At 31.9% G+C, this 14,011-nt stretch overlaps 1 protein-coding gene across 1 annotated transcript; it reads right to left on the bottom strand.

The window, feature by feature from the left end:
• Window positions 1–13,221: 13,221 nt before the first annotated feature.
• On the bottom strand, window positions 13,222–13,779 carry LOC145269188 (uncharacterized). Its single transcript, XM_080124801.1, has one exon. The coding sequence runs from the start codon at window positions 13,777–13,779 to the stop codon at window positions 13,222–13,224; it is 558 nt and encodes a 185-aa protein (XP_079980927.1).
• Between the last annotated feature and the right edge of the window lie 232 nt (window positions 13,780–14,011).

Below are 14,011 nucleotides of genomic sequence, written 5' to 3'. Positions count from 1 at the left end.
ACGCAATCTCACGTTAAAAATGGTATTCATAATAGTAATATTATTATTTAGAAATTCGTTCGTAACAATGAGATGTGGCTTTGCTAAGTGGCGTTGTTAAATATATTGTTCTTACATCGTTTTCTTATTTTGCCTACCAATCTTCGAATATTTTCCACTATTCATGTAAGTAGCATGTTATACAGTAAATACGAACTGGTACAATATAGCTTTGTTTTAAAATCAAAATAAATGTTTTGTTGTGTTACAATTTTTAATCAATTACAAGGCAAACATTTGAGAAAAAATATACGCGGACATTAACCAGGGGTTTATGTAATAATTTGAAAATTTACGAAAAAACAAACAAAAAAAATCTCTAATTAAATATGTATAAATTTTACAGGAATCGGAATCGGGAATCGGATCGGAATCGGAAATTTTGAACGGAATCGGAATCGGAATCGGGAAAAATGTTGGCATCGTCCCATCACTAATATATATATACATATATATATATATATATACATATACATATATATACATATATATATACATATATATATATACATATATATGTACATATATATATACATATATATATACATATATATATATAATTACTTCATTTACTCACATAAATTTATACGAAAGTATAGATTTATGGATAAACTTTAAGTATTTACTTCAAAAGTGCTCAATACGTAGGTAGAGCTAGTTAGTAATTTATAAAATATAAGCATATAGGCATAAGCCTGAGGAATCCTAGAGTGGATGAAACGCCTAATATTCAGTGTAGCTTAATCGCCATATATATTTTATAAATTACTATATATATATATATATATATATATATATATATATATATATATATCCTGATGAGATACTTATTTATATTGGCGGTCTTCAAAGCGATGCCCAAGCAAAACGATGCAATTCTCTATCTATATAAAAGCCAAATATGTCCAAGCATAGAGTACTGCTGCCACATCTTGGCAGGATCTGCTAAAAACAGATGCCTTTTTCTCTTCCCTGCAACCTCTTTCCCACAGAAAAGACATTGCGAGCCTGTATTTGTTTTAACATTAATTTCCTGGCACGTGGTCATCCGAGGTCCAATCTCTTGTCCCCCCTCACCAATCTTTCACAAAAAACACCTGTCTAGCTGAAACCACTGTCAATAATTTTCCTCACTCTTTATCTTTGCCTAAATAAAAACGTAGATTCCATGAACAAAGCTTCTTTCTTAGAAGTGCACACCTGTGGAACTCTCTACCGTTTGCCTGTGACCCACCTGATACAACTTGGATGTCTTCAAGTTCAACATAAACAAATTCCTGATAAACCGCCCCCTTAAGTAATCCAATTTATCACATCTCTATTATTAACGATTACTATGATATTATCCCATTGATTACTGTACATGCAATAACCCTTATCCCCAAGTGGCCATTGGGCCTTGATAAGTGGTGACTTTCATGTAAAAAAAAAGTGTCACAGTATCCTGCATATCTACAAAGCCATTATTTGCCCATGCATGAGTAGTGTACCACATTTAGCTGGTACAATTTACAATGCGTCAATAAAACAGCATTATTATTGATGACACAATATCTGAAAGCGATAGATAATCAAGAAGCAGTTCGAAATCGGTAAGGCATTTTATGGCCACGGAGAGCTTTTATCCTGCATGGTCACAGAAGTACAGCATTAAGGGAAGAAATCATTGGACTGAATACTTGAACATCTCAAAGAATTCAAATAATATTTCTGACGCAGAATAAATATCCCATTAAATGACTGAGTGACTTTGAACAAATAATGGTTGAAGTTTAAAATGACACCTAGAAATCTTTACAAATGGAAACCAGAAGCAACAAGCAACAGCGCTTGGGGAACTTCTAAAAAAACAATGGAACACACGATGCACCAGGTTTATTCTGGACATAATTCAGTATTTTCCATTTCAATATAGAATATTTAGCATAACATTTAATTAAAAAAAAACGTGCAGTTATAATGTTAAAAGGTTTTTAGAATAAATGAATATCAAAGTGTTTTATATCCTTATCCAAACGTAGTACTCAAATCTTCATTAAAAAGCGATCACTAAACCTCAAACTATTCATACACATAAAATATAATTTTATCAGATTGGGAATCATAAATTTAATCACTTATTTTTTCTTTACACAGAATTTTTATACTTCTTCAAATTTTTTAAAACCATTATGAATATATATTTATTTCTTATCGAAATTTATAGTGCATTTATTGTAACTTTTCATTTAAATGATTTTGTTTTTAGTTTGCTGATGTGGAAACAATGTTTTAACATTTTATAGATTTCCCATTTTTCTTGGAGCTGAACAAGTAGTTATACTTCTCAAATATTATTTTAAAGAATTTACTTGTAAACTATACAATTTGTCTAAATTATAAGAAAAGGTAATTTTTACACTATGGAGGTTATGAAAAAAATGTTCTCTAAAAATATTCATTTACTCAATGGATAAGTATTGCAACAGATGTCTAAGCAGAGAACACGTACATCACCTAGAATTCCCAAATGGTCACCCATTTTTGTACTAACCAAGTTCAATGTTGCTTAACTTTGGTGACAAACTCTGCTTTCATAGCTGTATTGCCTGAAGAGGTATCTAGTTACTAAAAACAAGCTGGCTGAAACATGCCCATGACTGTGTAGCAACACATTACTGCTTATGTAAAAACAAATTAAAAGTATACTTTGCTCTACTTTGAGCACTCTTGTATTACCCTCGTGATACTTCAATGATTACTTTCCCTCTTGAAAATAACAACCCCAAATTATACACACATGTATATATATATATATATATATATATATATATATATATAGTCTTGTAAGTTTTTAAAGTAGCACAAGCTATTCTCAAAAACTCTGACATAATGGTTCCATAAAACATAAAAACAGGGCAAGTACTATCTTTATGCAGCATATAAACTATTTGAAAAGGGAAAGCGTTTCTTTTATCAAATATTTTATGAAGAATAATCCCATCCTAAATTTTTATATCTAAATCCAGAAATGTAGCCTGTTGTCCTCTATGTTCACAATTCAATTCTAATTCGTTTGGATGTATAAGATGCTTATTTTTTTGGAATTCATCATTATCATTTATACATATAAGGTCATATATATATATATATATATATATATATATATATGTACAGTGTATTTATTATAGAATGGAAATGTATATGATAAACTTCAACGAAATACTGACTATTTTAATGTTTAAATCATCTCTCTCAAGGTCATCTAATTATTTGGTAAACATTTGAAGAACATTATTATGTGGAGCGTTTATTATAACAAGGGATTACAACACTAAAAGGGTTGGCAATAAAACAGCATGAATATTTTACCATTCGAAGGCAACAGATTCTGTGATCATTTTGGAAGCTCTTCCCTTCTCCTCTATCTATATTTGTCAAGCCTGGAGAGAGGGGGAGATAGATGTGGTAGAAGAGAGAGAGAGAGGGAGATTGGAGCGAAACAGAAGGAAGAGAGAGAACAAAGAGTTATATTGAGGAGAAAGAGAAATGAATTTTTATTTGATAAATTATACATGTACATTTCAATTTTTACATTCGCTATCAGACCAAACCACATCAACACAAGGATCGACAAGATGCAAGAAAACAGTAAATGCCAACTCTGTAAAAAAAGATACAAAACAATACACCACATAATAAACGAATGCAGCAAACTAAACCCCCCAAAATATAAGAATAAGCACGATTGTGCGGAAAGTGGTATTCAGAAAATTATGCAGACACTGACAAATGGTACAAGAATAAACTGGTAAGAGTTCTTAAAATCAAAACAAACAGACAAACCATTGAAACAAGACGACCGGATATAAAATAGTATACAAAAAGGAAATGTTCTGCCAGATTATAGTATTTTCGTTTTCTAGGAGTGCACAAAGTGGATATCAAGGAGACAGAAAAGCAGAGTAAATACATAGAACTGGCCAGCGAGCTCAAGGGGATATGAAGAAAGTTAAGATAACACTAATAATAGTATAGGCATGGATAATGAAAATGGCTGAAATATTAAAAAACCCTAGAGTGCAGAGACTAATATGTATGATCACAGTCCGTGGCTGGGCATATAGAAACTACTACTATAATTTAATTTTTTTACATTGCAGTCATCACTTATCAAGGCACGGAAGCCACTCAGGGATGAGGGTTATTGTGTGTACAGTAATCAATAGAATAGTATCGTAGTAATCGCTAATATTGTAGATTTGATAAAGTGTCTTATTTAAGGAGGTGGTTTATCAGGAACTTGTATGTTATCGATTCTTGCATTGATGTTGTTTGTTCTGATAGATAATGTTAAAAGTTAAATGTCCATGTATAATTTATCAATTAAAAATTCGTTAAAGCGTTTTCAAATGCATTATTAATTAACTTCAAAGTATAATAAAAACATCTGTTGCAATTTATCCATCAAAAACGTATTTACACCATCTTAATATTTCGAAAATAATTTTGTTTACAAAAAACATAAAATAAACATCATTGTTAAAAGTTCTTTTTTGTTTTTTATCTTGCAGAATATGCAACAAGCAAAAAAAGAAAATCAAATGCAAATTGTATAAAGGTAAAAGTTGGCAAGCGAGAGAAATACTATTGTGAAGTATACGATTTTTTCATCATTATGTAAATAATTTGGTAAAAACATTCTTCAAACACTGTATATCCATTTCATCAAATCTTAGTTTTATTGAAAGCGAAATATTGTTCAAAACAAATTTATTTATAGAAAATTTAAAGAAATTCACTGAAAATATGCCCTATTTTTACGAATCTGTCATGTCCATATATCTATTAGTGAACAGACTCACAGAAGGGTACACAATGGTCACATATACATACATCTATGCAGAAGTTAAATGAAAACAAATGTCAGAGTCTAAATTTCAAACATGAAAAACCTTTTAAAAATTTGAAGTCATTTCAATTCTTGTATAAAAGCACAATAATAGCAATAAAGAAAAAAAAGAAATTGGACTTAATATCAATATGTCTTTGGAAATGACCTCTAAATCTGTGAATAAAGAGAAACCACATTCTTGTGAGATATGTGGCTCTTCTTTTACAACAAAACAACACATGTTGCAACATATACGTACTCATACTGGAGAGAAACCATATTCTTGTGTTGTATGTGGCTCTTCTTTTACACAGAAACAAAATATGTCACGACATATGCGAACACATACTGGAGAAAAACCACATTCATGTGAAATATGTGGTGCTTCATTTACACGAAAAAATTACATGTTGGAACATATGCGAACACATACTGGAGAGAAAAAATATGCTTTTTCTTGTGAAGTATGTGGCTATTTATTTACACAGAAACAACATAAGTTAACCCATATGCGAACACATACAGGAGAGAGGCCATATTCCTGTGAAATATGTGGATCTTCTTTTACACAGAAACAACACTTGTTTATACATATACGTACACATACTGGAGAGAAACCATATTCTTGTGTATTATGTAGCTCCTCTTTTACAAATAAACAAGCTATGGTAAAACATATGCAAACACATACAGGAGAAAAACCATATTCTTGTGAAATATGTGGCTCTTCTTTCACTTTGAAAGAACATATGTTAAAACATCTGCAAACACATATTCGTAAGAAACCATATTCTTGTGAAATATGTGGTACAACTTTTATGTATAAACACCATATGTTACAGCATATGCGAACACATACTGGGGAGAAATCATATTCTTGTGAAATATGTGGTACATCTTTTACACAGAAGTATAATATGTTACTACATATGCAAACACACACTGGAGAGAAACCATATACTTGTGAAGTATGTGGTTCTTGTTTTACATTAAAAAAGTATATGTTGCGACATATGCAAATGCATACTGGAAAGAAAACATATTCTTGTGAAATATGCGGTAAATCTTTTACACATAAACACCATATGTTGGAACATATACGAACACATACTGGAGAGAAACCATATTCTTGTGAAATATGTGGTAGTTCTTATACACATAAACAAAGTATGTTGAGACATATGCGAAAACATACTGGAAGGAAACCATGCTTGCAGGGGGCATCTGCGTCTGTCAATTGAGGTATAGAAACATAAAATCGATACAATTCTTGATAAAATTTATTTTTTCTTTACTTTTGAGATCACTAGTATATACTGAGTACAATATAGTAATCAATAGAGAATTCTTTCTATAATAATACGAACTCTACATAAATTAAAATATATTTAAGCATATTTTATGACTAAGCAATGCTGGGTCCCCTGCGAGTTTTAAATAAACATTTAATTCATAGCTTTGCTGTTTTTATAAACAAAATATTTCTCATTCATTCATAAATATTAACATTTTTTGAAAAATCTTTTTCATACCAAACAAGACATATTGGATGTAAAAGGACTAATATTTAGGATCATGTTAATGGGGGACTATGTAAAGAAATGAACTAGGTGTCGGTTTAAATCAAATTTAAATGTCTGCATATTGGTATAGTTAGGTAAGCAGAAAGCAAGGAGGGAATTCCAAAGTCTAGCAGTTTGAGGGAGGAAGTTATTAGAGTGTACTCTCCAGCATACAGGGATAGGATTTAGTTACCTTGAATCCATTTTGTATCACCGTTCTGTAAATAGGCTAACAAATAATATATATTTAAACATATAAGATAATACACCATATCCGAATGAAGCATATTTAATTGTTTAATAGTCATCAACTGAGGTAGTTGTTGTAAGCTTTAAGAATTTTTGTGAAATGTATTTAACCTTATTTGTTCGATGACATATACACTTAACTACATGAGTATTGCTATAGTAAGTATTAGCATTACCGCTTAAATGTTACTCTTCTGTAAACATTGCTTATTCTATGAAGCAATATTTTCTAATGGGATATTATTAAGCAAAAAAAAAAATAGGTGATAAGTGTCTGTGAGACGTCTTCTGTTAAAAACAACCGTACAAATTATAGTACGTTTATATTAACTGCAATCGTACAGGCAGAAATAATGACGGACTCGAAGATTGTCTTAATCTTTCAGTTCTCCTTTTGATCAATCGTTAATTGGAGCTAGGGTTGATAGAAGCTGTTATACATATAAGAAAAGCATATACAAACCAATTTGTACGAGGATTTGGCAATGGCAATTAGTGAGTAGACTGGTTGACGCATGTGCTCACAGTTGATAAAAAGCAAAGAACTCGTCCCCAATAACTGGTTTTGTCAGAGGTGTGTACAAGTGCAATGACTTCATTGGAGCCCATAAAAAATGCGAAATGAGTTTATTCGAAAGAAAAAGTCTGATGTAAATGTAAATGTTGTCTTTTTTCATGGATGTAAAAACTAAACCTTACTTAAAAATTGTATTAGAAGCTAAAATTTACTTAAAAACTATTAAAAATGATAGGAACACGATTCAATGGACAATAATTAAATAGACAAATTGAAAACAAACAATAAATTATAAGTTTCAAAAATTAAAGTAATTTTTATGAAAACGGATGATAAGTATTTTTAATTGGTTTTTATATGGATTTATAGACGTATTTCAATTTGAAAAGCAAGAAAGATCTGAAAGGAGAGAATAAAACAATCTTAGAACAAGAAAACTAATAATATATAAATAAAAATATATCTTTTCTGGTAAATTAATACCTGAACTAAAATAGATTTGAAAAAAAAAAATAAGTGCGTCAATAAAATAAAATAAATTTAGTTTCATTTCGTTTTCCGGTTCAGTGTTTAAGTTTGATGGACGCAAACGATTTTTTTAGCGGCTATTCGGCCAGGGTATCTGATTGTCACATTTACATTTGTTATAATTGTTGTTTTTATTTATACAACCGGATACCCTAACACACAAACACAAATTGTCTCCTCTTTTTCTTTCTTTCGCTCTCTCTCTCTCTGTTTCTCTCCTTTTAAAAAGAAAACCATAATACATTTTGGTTTAGTCTAGTCTGATCAGGTTAACTTTAAAATGAAACTGACCGGCCTTAAAAGTAACTGTTTCTATTTAAGACAAGACTCTGTTCAAGAGAACGTAAATCTTTGTCAAGACAAAAATATGCTGTTTTCAAGAAAAAAGTACGTTTGCAAGAGAAAAAGGAAGAAAAAACGTTTAACCTTGAAGATTAAAAAAAGGAAAATTGTCCAAAGCGTTTTATATAGAAGAAAATATTTACTAGAAAAACTCTGAAAAGTAAGTTTTTTCTAAGAAACATTTGTTAAAGATTTTTTATATTAAATTTTTATTTTATGGCAACAAATAAAAATCCATACGCATGACCAAATATAAATAAGTTGCTTAATTTGCTTAGGTTAATATTTGTAAATTTTCTTTTAAAAGAAATAAGTGCGTTATTCTATAAGAACATCAGTACATAAATTTAGTGCGTCATTAGAAGGTCAGTGCTTATTAATTTAGTGTGTTATTGTATAAAAAGGTTATTATAAATTTAGTGTGTCATTTAATAAGAAGGTCAATACTTATAAATTTAGTGTGTTATTTTATAAAAAAAAGTCAGTACTTATAAATTTAGTGTGTTATTTTATAAAAAGGTCAGTACTTATAAATTTAGTGCGTTATTTTGTAAGAAGGTCAATACTTATAATTTTAGTATGTTATTTTATAGGAACCTTATTATACATTTAGTGTGTTATTTTATAAAAAGGTCAGTACTTATAAATTTAGTGCGTTATTTTATAAAAAGGTAAGAACTTATAAATTCAGTGCGTTATTTTATAAGGATGTCACTACTTATAAATTTAGTGCATTATTTCATAAAAAAAGGTCAGAACTTATAAATTTATTGCATTATTTTTTAAGAAGCTCACTACTTATAAATTTGCTGTGTCATTTTATAAAAACGTCAGTAATTATAAATTTAGTTTTTTTATATAAAATGGTCAGTGATAAAATGCTGTCATGATAGATAATAATGAAAATTGGTAAGAATTTGATTATTGAAGAGTATGGCCCAAGAAAAACGTGTTTACATGTGACTTGAAGATGACCGTGTAATAATTAGCTGGAAGCACCTCAAAGTATATATATTTGAATATAACAAAATAGTTGTCCATTTATATATACCATGTTTCTATATCTTACAACAATATGATGCTTCTAATTATAAATATAGTATACACAAAGTAAAAGTGTACAATCGATGAGAAACTAAATACTGGTGGGTACTCTACAAATGCGGAGGCTACGATTTCTGTTGAAATGTCGTGCAAAGAAATTGCCGCTGGCCAATGTGTAAAATGGTCTACCATGGTGAGAATGTAACGACCACTGATCAAATCCCCAGACTAAGGATCAACAAATCTATCAAAGGCGCTACTACTAGATGCTACTACGACGTACACAAGGAGACTTGAAAGCTTGCCCGAGAGATGAGATGGCTGCAATATCGGTAAATGGCAGAGAACAAATGTGTACCATGTTAGGATCTACAAAGCCAAATAAACGTCCCACCTAAACGTGAGAGAAACAACATTTTAATAACAAGTAGACAACGAATCTACGAAGTTGCTTCCTTTTATGTTTCCCATTGAAAAACACACTTATTCTCCGATATTGTTATGAAAACCACCCAGCACAAAGAATAACCATGAGAGGAACAACATTTAATTACAAATAGACGACAAATCTGCTGTGTTATTCACCTTAGAATTTTGTTATTGAAAAATAAACTTATCTTTCAATATTATTATCAAAAACAACACCACAAAGAATAACAAATATTGACATTTTACCGACAAAGAAAGACACAAATCGCTAGATGTGTCAAAACCAACCTTACGGATGCATAAAAAATATTGAATAGTTCGACCTCCTATATTTACAAGCTTATAACTACTTGAAAAATGTAATTCAAACCCTAATTTTATTTTCAATTAAAGGAGCAAAGACCAAATTAAAAAAAAAATAACAGGTTTATTAGCAAATTATGCAATATTGTTTTTTGAAATCGGTTTTCTTTAAAAAAGATCTGAAGAAAATAAACGAAATTTAACTTGCGTCGATTATAAAAATCGATATAAATTCCAAAAAATCACTTACCTATAAAAATTACAAATCAGTGTGTAGTTCCATTCTTCATTGTTAAGAATTTATCCATAGTTATATTTTAAAATCCATTTACTTTTTAAATAAAATAATTTTTTAAACGCCTATTTGAAAAAGGCGCCATGACACAAGAATTTTATGTTTTTATCGAAAACCGGAAGTATTTTTTTTAATGTTTTGAATTACGAATGGACAGAAGTAAGTAAAACACACACACACACACACACACACACACACACACACATTAGCGTTAGTCATCTAGCCTTGTCCGTGAAGAAATATGTGTTCCCATAGGTTAAAAATAGTCAAATGTTACTTATAAGAGTTTGCCTAAAAAAAAAACAGACACTCGAGGATTTTTTCTTTTCTCAAAGAAATACATAAATTTTTTATTTATTATATTTTCATTCTTTTTTGTCGAGTGAATTCTTTTTTAATATCTAAAGAAAGAAAATATTGAATGAAATAAAAAAATTGTTGTCATCGTTCATTACTTACTGGACAACATAAGCAGAACATAGGCTTCCAATTAAAAAAAAATCAATGTGTTTTTTTTTAAGAAAATGTTTTACACTTTGGACTTTACAGGTAAATTACAAAAAAACACTTCTTTTTTTGTTTTAATTTACAATATATTATTTATTGATCTTTTATCTTCAATTTGTGATATATAAATCTTTGGTACATAAATTAATTATTAAAATTTTAATAGACATTTCGAAATGGGGGCGTGAATTTAAAAAACAACTTTTGTCTAAAATATTATATTCGGTTCACTTGAAAGAGCATAACATTTCACATTGACCCTGAAAATATCGTAAAAATTTAACTAAAATAAAAATATTGATAGATTTTTTAAAGTTCAAAAATTGAAAAAAATTAACTCGTAAAATTCAATTGATTTCATTAGGTAAAAACTGGCTGCATGAAGGCGCGCCGGTACTTTGTAAACACTGTTTTTTTTTTAAATAAAACATAATATTCCTATTATTTTTTAAACAACTTTAATAGTTTATTTTGGAAGTATATGCCATACAGAAAATAAAGACCCTGTTAAAAGAGAAATTACGAGTTTTTTTATATTTTATTTGCAGCTTCGTGTTAGGGGTGTCAAAACATCCTCCAAAATTCTGATACACCTAGCGAATCGTCGATAAAGACTATGCTGAAATGAATAACCTTAAACAGCGAGGTTGAACTGTTCTTCAACTGAAGAACATTTATAAATATAATTTATAAAAGTCGACAAATTAAAGGTGAATGCCGAGGGGTCGGTAAAATAAAAAAAAATACCCCCCAAAATACTTGTATATTTACGTACTTTTTAAAAAATATTTTAATATATATGTAAATAAACATATGTGGCACTTCTGCATGACAGTGGCATATTAGCAACAGAGATGATTTACCGACCCCTGTTCTGCGAAAGCAAATGACATCTAGCGGCCATCATTATGTGAATGTCAAATATAAACAAGTGTTTACGATAACGCAAAAACATATAATAACAAAATAAATAACATAAAAATATATCAAAATCGAAACATTTATTGAATAAAAAATGTATCAAAATATAATTTTAATGTATTATATTAATACATTAAAATTATATTTCTTTTCAATGAGTGATTTAATGTATCGAAATATAATTTTAGTGTGTTAATGTAGCAAAGTAGAATTTTAAAAACATGAAACGATTATAGAGGTTAAGAATATATATATATATATATATATATATGTTACGTCAACGGGTTAATATCAGAGTGAAGACGACACGGGGTTAGGATATAACAGCAGCTTTATTGAGCGCCATGAATTTTCATACAGCCAGTCTTCCTCCTTTTTCGGAGAGTTCATAGAAAGGGCAGGTGGGGCAGTGGTGGGGGTTTAGCTATACGCAACATCTCCCCCCCCCCGTTGGGGAGAGTGTTTGTTTATTTTGTTTTTCTCTAAGGAAGAAGAGATAGGGACAGGGTTTTAAATGGCCACATGGGGGAGGGTGAATTGTTCATTCGTTGTAGCATGCAGGTTTTCGAATAATGCGTCCTGAGCATGTGGTCACTTGTTGGCTGTCATTCCTTACATAAACGTTTTCTTCAGTCGGCTAATTTTCCTGTGCAATCCTTTCTCTTTGTGATATGGGATTGTCAGGCTGTATTTGGGACTGAGGGTGATCATCAGCTGTGTGTGTTGTTTGATGGCGTCCTGGGAAGGAATGTTTTGACTCAGGCGTTTTGCGCAGGAATCGCCTGTTTTGGCGGTATCGTTTTCCGTCTCTTGCTTCCACTTCATAGGACCTACCAGTCATTCGTGTTCGGACCGTTGCTTCCCTCTACTCTCTTGTGTAGGGACTGGGTGGCTGGACTCGAACATTATCACCCACGTTGAGGCCTTTTAGTTCTTTCCCCATCTTATGGTGCCTAATCCTCCTTTCCTGTTTCCTCCATGCTTCATCAGTTGAATGTGGATAAAGTGGCTTGAGCTTTTACTCGACAGCTGGTACTGTTGATCTTGTCCTTCTACCAAAGAGTCTTTGTGCTGGGCTGGTATTTAGTCTTTCAGTTGGCGCGTTGCGTATGTTCAACAGTCCCAGGAATGGATCTTCTTCTGACACTTTGCATTTTCGGAAGAGGCGTTTGGTGATTTTTACTGCTACTTCGGCAGCACCATTTGCTTGACTGTTGCCTGGCGATATTGTCTTGTGTATGAATAGCCATTTACTTGCAAACCTTCGGAATGCATAAGACGAAAATTGAGGACCATTGTCGGATGTCAGTACCTCTGGAATTCCATGGCATGCAAAATGCGCTTTCATGCATTCAATCATGGCTTCTGATGTTCGCGTATCCAGTTTGTCAATTTCAAAGAAATTGCTATGTCTGTCTACTGTGATCAGATAGTTGTTCCCTCCCCATGATAGAAGGTCTGCTGCTACTTGTTGCCAAGGTCTTTCCGGCACTGGTGCTATGATCTGTGCTTCTGCTGGCTGGCGGTCTGCATAGGTTGCACAGGTGCCACAGGCTTCGATGTATTGTCTAATCTCTTTAGACATTCCTGGCCAAAATATGAGGTCCCTCGCTCATCGCAGACATGTATTTATGCCGAGGTGGCCGGCATGTGCTTTTTGTTTCATCTCACTTCGCATAGCATGTTGTATGACTATTCTTTGTCCTCGCAGTACTAGCCCATCTTGTACCATGAGTTCATCTCTGTAATCAAAAAACAGTTTGACAGAGTTGGGTAAGCTTTCCTTATTATGCGGCCACCCCTTAGCGATTACTTCTGCCAGTGCTCTCATGTTGGAGTCCTCAACAGTCTGTTGGCGAATCTCTGCGAGCCTGTGGTCTTGTATCGGCTGCATTGTCAGATTATTCACTGACATTATTTCTTCCAACTCTGGCTTGCTTGTTGATGCTCGCGACAGCGTATCTGCTAATGGGATATCTTTCCCTGGTTTATATCGTAGTGTGTAGTTGTATTGCTGCGCCCGTAGCAGGAAGTTCTGCAGCAGTTTTGGGACCTTCGATAAGGGCTTTTTGCTGATTGAGACAAGCCGCTTGTGGTCAGTCAAAACTACCACTTCTCTTCCATGTGTGTAATGGTGAAATTTCTCTAGGCCGTATACAACTGCCAGCATCTCCTTCTCAATTTGTGCATATCTTTGTTTGGCATCTGATAGTGATCTATTTGCAAATGCAATTGGTTTGTCCACCTACAGTAGCGCTGCTCCTAACCCGTACTCACATGCATTATTCTCGAGAATCAGCTCTTTGTGGGGGTTGTAGTATGTAAGGACGGGTGAGTTCACAATTGCTGCTTTGACAGTGTCGAAAGCTGCTTGTTGGGAATCTGACCATGACCACGGAACA

This window comes from Euprymna scolopes, chromosome 45 (genome assembly GCF_053919585.1).
Source record: "Euprymna scolopes isolate OS-2025 chromosome 45, ASM5391958v1, whole genome shotgun sequence".
Lineage (NCBI taxonomy): Eukaryota > Metazoa > Mollusca > Cephalopoda > Sepiida > Sepiolidae > Euprymna > Euprymna scolopes.
This window is presented reverse-complemented; position numbering and strand designations above follow the sequence as displayed.

What these genes read in the sequence shown, in the direction of transcription:
- LOC145269188 (XM_080124801.1), bottom strand. Translation starts at nt 13,779, where the DNA reads ATGCTGGCAGTTGTATACGGCCTAGAGAAATTTCACCATTACACACAT.